Source organism: Orycteropus afer, unplaced genomic scaffold (assembly GCF_000298275.1).
Source record: "Orycteropus afer afer isolate SDZICR_OR568_19922 unplaced genomic scaffold, OryAfe1.0 scaffold00222, whole genome shotgun sequence".
NCBI lineage: Eukaryota > Metazoa > Chordata > Mammalia > Tubulidentata > Orycteropodidae > Orycteropus > Orycteropus afer.
The window spans coordinates 1287970-1292971 of NW_006921809.1; the positions used below are offsets into that span (position 1 = coordinate 1287970).

The 5002-nt window shown below is 34.7% G+C and overlaps 1 protein-coding gene across 1 annotated transcript in view; it reads left to right on the plus strand.

Annotated features, from left to right (window-relative positions):
* The window catches only part of OSGIN2 (oxidative stress induced growth inhibitor family member 2), a 19962-nt gene extending 15419 nt beyond the window's left edge, over window positions 1-4543 (plus strand). The window contains exons 5-6 of the mRNA XM_007948738.1: window positions 962-1053; window positions 3514-4543. Of these exons, the coding sequence (XP_007946929.1) occupies window positions 962-1053; window positions 3514-4543 (1122 nt within the window). The remainder of the gene's footprint in view (window positions 1-961; window positions 1054-3513) is intronic.
* The last annotated feature ends 459 nt before the right edge of the window (window positions 4544-5002 follow it).

A 5002-nucleotide genomic window follows, 5' to 3' on the forward strand; every position in this document is an offset into this window, starting at 1 on the left:
AGCTTCTCTTTTGATGATTCTCATTTTCATTCTTCTTGGTTCTAATCTGGATGTCAGAACCATCTGCCTCAAAGTAGAGGCAGTTTGCTACATTCTCTACGATGGTATGTGTACTGTCACAAATAATACTTCATAAGACCTAGTACATAGTTAGTATATTTTGGCCAGTAATAATAATTATTACAATACAATTACAATTATTGCAATAATATGTTCCATTCCAAGTGCTGGGCTATTTATAGAAAAAGGGGCAAGAAGAATTTTGAGAAAAGAAGCTATAGATTGAAAGAATTACTTCAAAGAGACAGGTGTCTGGTCTTGGACTTTTCTTGCTGAGAAAAGCAGAAGTGAGAAAAGCAAAAGTAAGACAAGCTCACATTTCTTGAAGGCAGCATTCCCCTCAGCAGTCAGTCTGTTGTTTCCCTAACAGGCCAACCACTGCTTGTTTCCCTAGTCTTTGGAACAGATAACTACTATATCCAACCAGCCTATACTTCAAGATTATAATTGACGGAGGGGGAAAGAAGCTGTTTCGCTGTCAATTTTTAATTATCTGGTAATATTAAAATATAAAGACATCTAAAGCATTAGAAAATTAATGAACTTTTCTTCCTTTTCTTTAACAAGTGAAAATAGTTATTTGTTCTCTAACATAATATTGTGTATCTGAATTAAGTTGAGCATAGTCCAAAACTATCAACATTATATTGGCAGTGCACAGTATTGTAAATTTGTTTTATAAGTTTGTAACTGTGTGCAAGAAGAAATGTAGATGGATGCTATCAAATGAACACGTATGAAAGTTTACTGGAACAATGTTTCAGAGGTGATTAATACAACCAGTTAGAGCTGTTTTGAGCAGTCCTTATCTAGAGTCTTAATTATTATAAATGAGATGGTTTGGTAAAGAAAAATCCATGCTTAAATGTATTTTTTTATTGTACTTTTTTTATTCTAAAAGAATATGGAAGGCTCCATGTTGACAATCAGCTTTGGAAATTGGATGGAGCTACCTGGACTTAAATTTAAGGATTGGGTATCTAGCAAACGAAGGTAAAGATCAATCTGTATTAATATTCTTTGGTGTACAATGAAAAGGAGATTTAAGTAAATTTCAAAATATTTATGTGATCATGTTTTAGATGAATAGCATACATGTACGTTTCTTAGAAATAGAAACACCTCTTTGCAGCAGTGATTGTATGTGATGAGCTTGTTTCCATTCAGAGGTATTTGAAACTAAGCACAGAGATAAGGGATTGCATATACATTGAGTTCTTGTGACTCTTTTATTAATCCAGTCTTACTCTCCTGTTAAATATTTGCTGAGTTACCAACTCTCATCTACCCACACATCCTTCCAATGCTCGTATCTACTTGTTTCATAGTATTTTATATATATATATATCTTCATGTATGCATATTTCCTGTGTACTTACCTAAAATGTTTGACTTTAACAGTAGAAGAATGTATGATTAATAATTCAGAAGGATGGAATGAAACTAGAATATGGATCAGGAAGAGGTGATTGAGTATGGAGATAAATATTTAATAAGAAATATGAAAGTAAGAATAACAGAAGAAATCTCAATTTGGAAGAATGCAAGTATATTTATTGTGAGGGAAAAAACTTAAAATTTAAAAAAGAAAAATATGAAAAGCTCTAATGTTTTCAAGGATAACTCAATGCCATTGAGTCAGATCTGACCCATAGTGACCCCTCCTTGGGTTTCCAAGGCAGTGTCACTGTGAAAGTAGATTGCCCAATATTCCTTCCAACTAGTGGCTGGTGGGTTTGAACCGCCAGCCTTCTGGTTAGCAGTCAAATGTCTTAGGCACTACATGAGACAGGAATTACTAATACAGAGAATCTATTCTACTTTGCCTACTCACAGAAACAAAACAAGAAGTTACTTAACCTTTGTAAGAAAAGGATGTTAACATTTGAGTGTTTGACATCCTGAAGGACACCATATTAATTCATACAAATTCTCCTTAATTTGAGATTTTAATTTGAGAAGAAAAGCAAAGTTATGCCAGCTTGAATAATTGAGATTAAATCTTCCAAAAAACTTCATTTTTTGTTTTTTAAAAAGGAACTACATAAGGATTTAAAACTTAAAGTTGCAAAACCAGGCAACTTGTACAAGTTCTTCATTTTCGTAAGTAAACAAGTGAAATTGCTCAACCTACTCCTGCTTTTGTGACATGGGTAAGAAAGGGAATACTTCATGAATTATGTACCAGAAGTGTTCATCTTTCTAAATTATGCTTACTGTGTATTAAAGTAACATGTGAAAATCAGTCTTTCAATAAATACTTGCCTTTAGTTCTGGCCTTTGCATAATGTTAAGAGCAAACTCTTAGGTCACAGTAGAGATTGACTGAGTTTGAGCTGTGACTCAATAACGTGTCATATTGTCACCTTAGGTAAGTAACTGAAATTAGTTGTCATTTTCTAAAATGTAAAATGGAGATTGTAATAATAGTAGTGACTGTTACAGAGGGTTTCTATAAAAATTGAGATTTAATACATTATAAATGTTAATTATAATCATTAAATTTTGCAAAGAAAAAATTTTATGATCTTTTTCTAATTATAAGTTAAATTGAATTATGTCATATGATTTGGTATGTTTTTGCTGCTACTTTTTAATTGGGGCATAGTATTTAGGAACATCAGTGCCAGCTGTTTTAAAGTACATGTGAAAAATGAAAGGTATTTTAATGCAATTTTTTCTTTAAAAGATTAGATTTTTAGTTCTCTTTAGGAATAGTAAGTAATTCTGGTGACACAATGGTTAAGGCACTCAGCCACTCCATGCGAGATAGATGAGGCAGTCTGCTTCCATAAAGATTTACAGCCTTGGAAACCCTATAGGGCATTCTGCCCTGTCCTAGAAGGTCATTATGAATTGGAATTGACTCACTGGCTGTGGGTTTGGGGTTTAGTTTTATTAGTAGGACACAGAGAGAAATGTTATATCATACTGACTTATATGTAACATCTTTTTTGTTCAGCGGAAGACTATGATCTGAATTATTGCCTGTCATTAGAAAAATAGCCGCTTACTAAAAATATTGTCAAGATGGTCTGTATAATCTTTAAGAAGCATATGTATTACAGTTAGATCTAGAGTATCCCACAGTTGGAATCTAAATAATTAGTAGTCTGATTTTCAGACATCCACATTTTTAATCCCTTCATTTATTTACTAAAAGTTTATCAAGATAATTTGAGCAGACACTATGCCAGGTACTGAGGAAACAAAGATATGTTACATGTAGTCTCTGCCCTGAATGGGACTTCCTCTATTGATAAAACTAATTCATTAATATTTTAAACTAAAAACAAAAGAAAGGAAGAAAACTTGCTCTGTAAGGTGTAGAAAAAGTTGTAGCAAAAACAGTGTAGAGGAATTAAAAAGAGAAGCTTCCTAGGTGGAGAAGTAAGAATCATGGAAACTCAAAGTCCTTAACTTCATGGAGTATTTTTCCTTTTCCTTTTCAAGGAACCTAAAAGGGGACCGAGTTATGCCGGAGGAGATCGCTCGCTACTACAAACATTATGTAAAAGTCATGGGTCTGCAGAAGAACTTCAGAGAGAATACATATATAACCTCTGTGTCAAGACTTTACAGAGATCAAGATGATAATGATGGCCAAGACAGAGATCTTTCAACAAAGCATTTGCAGATAGACAAGTCAAAATTTATCAAGAGGAACTGGGAAGTTAGGGGTTATCAGCGAATAGCTGATGGCTCTCATGTTCCCTTCTGTCTCTTTGCTGAGAGTGTAGTTTTGGCAACTGGAACACTGGATTCTCCTGCCCATCTGGAAATTGAAGGGGAAGATTTTCCTTTTGTGTTTCATTCAGTGCCTGAATTTGGAGCTGCTGTAAGCAAAGGAAAGTTGCGTGGCAAAGTGGATCCAGTGTTAATTGTAGGTTCGGGGCTTACTGCAGCTGATGCAGTACTGTGTGCCTACAACAATAATATCCCTGTGATCCATGCATTTCGCAGACGAGTAACTGATCCAAGCTTAATTTTCAAACAGCTTCCCAAAAAGCTTTATCCTGAATATCACAAAGTCTATCATCTGATGTGTACTCAGTTATATTCCATAGACTCGAATTTATCTGATTATACCAGTTTCCCTGAGCACCATGTGCTTTCTTTTAAGTCGGACATGAAATGCATTCTTCAGAGCGTCTCTGGATTGAGGAAAATATTTAAGCTCTCTGCAGCAGTAGTATTGATAGGTTCTCATCCTAATCTGTCTTTTCTGAAGGAACAGGGGTGTTACCTAGGCCACAATGCAAGCCAGCCAATTACATGTAAGGGTAATCCTGTAGAAATAGATGCATATACCTATGAGTGTGTTAAAGAAGCCAATCTTTTTGCACTGGGTCCTTTGGTTGGGGACAATTTTGTTCGATTTTTAAAGGGAGGGGCACTGGGTGTTACACGCTGTTTAGCTACAAGACAGAAGAAAAAGCAGCATTTATTTGTTGAAAGAGGAGGAGGAGATGGGTTAGCTTAAAGTAAAAGTACAAGTAATTTATATGGACCATTTACCATTAAAGATTTTTAATACAGTGGTTTTGCAGTGTTCTGGCTTGCACTTTCTGGACCTGAATTGCCTAGAGGAGAGCCTCAAGCTCTAGAAATCATTTTTTTTTTTTAAAGTTATAAGAACTTGGTGTCCTATTTATACTGTAATGTATCAAAAGTGTCATTGTCAGAGAAATAGAAACACTGCCAAGTTGTCTCACATAAGTTACGCTTTCATTTAACGAAAACATTCTTTTCTTCCATGACTGACTTTTGATAATTTTTGATTACTTCTTGTGTTTGATTCTAAAACATTACAGCATTGAGTCTATAAAACCACACAGTCATTAGACCAGAAATTGTCCTATTTGACATTGGGACACCTTGCTGGTTAAAGGACCAGCAGCATAGCTTGTTAGAAGTGCAGACTCTCAGGCCCCAGAACAGA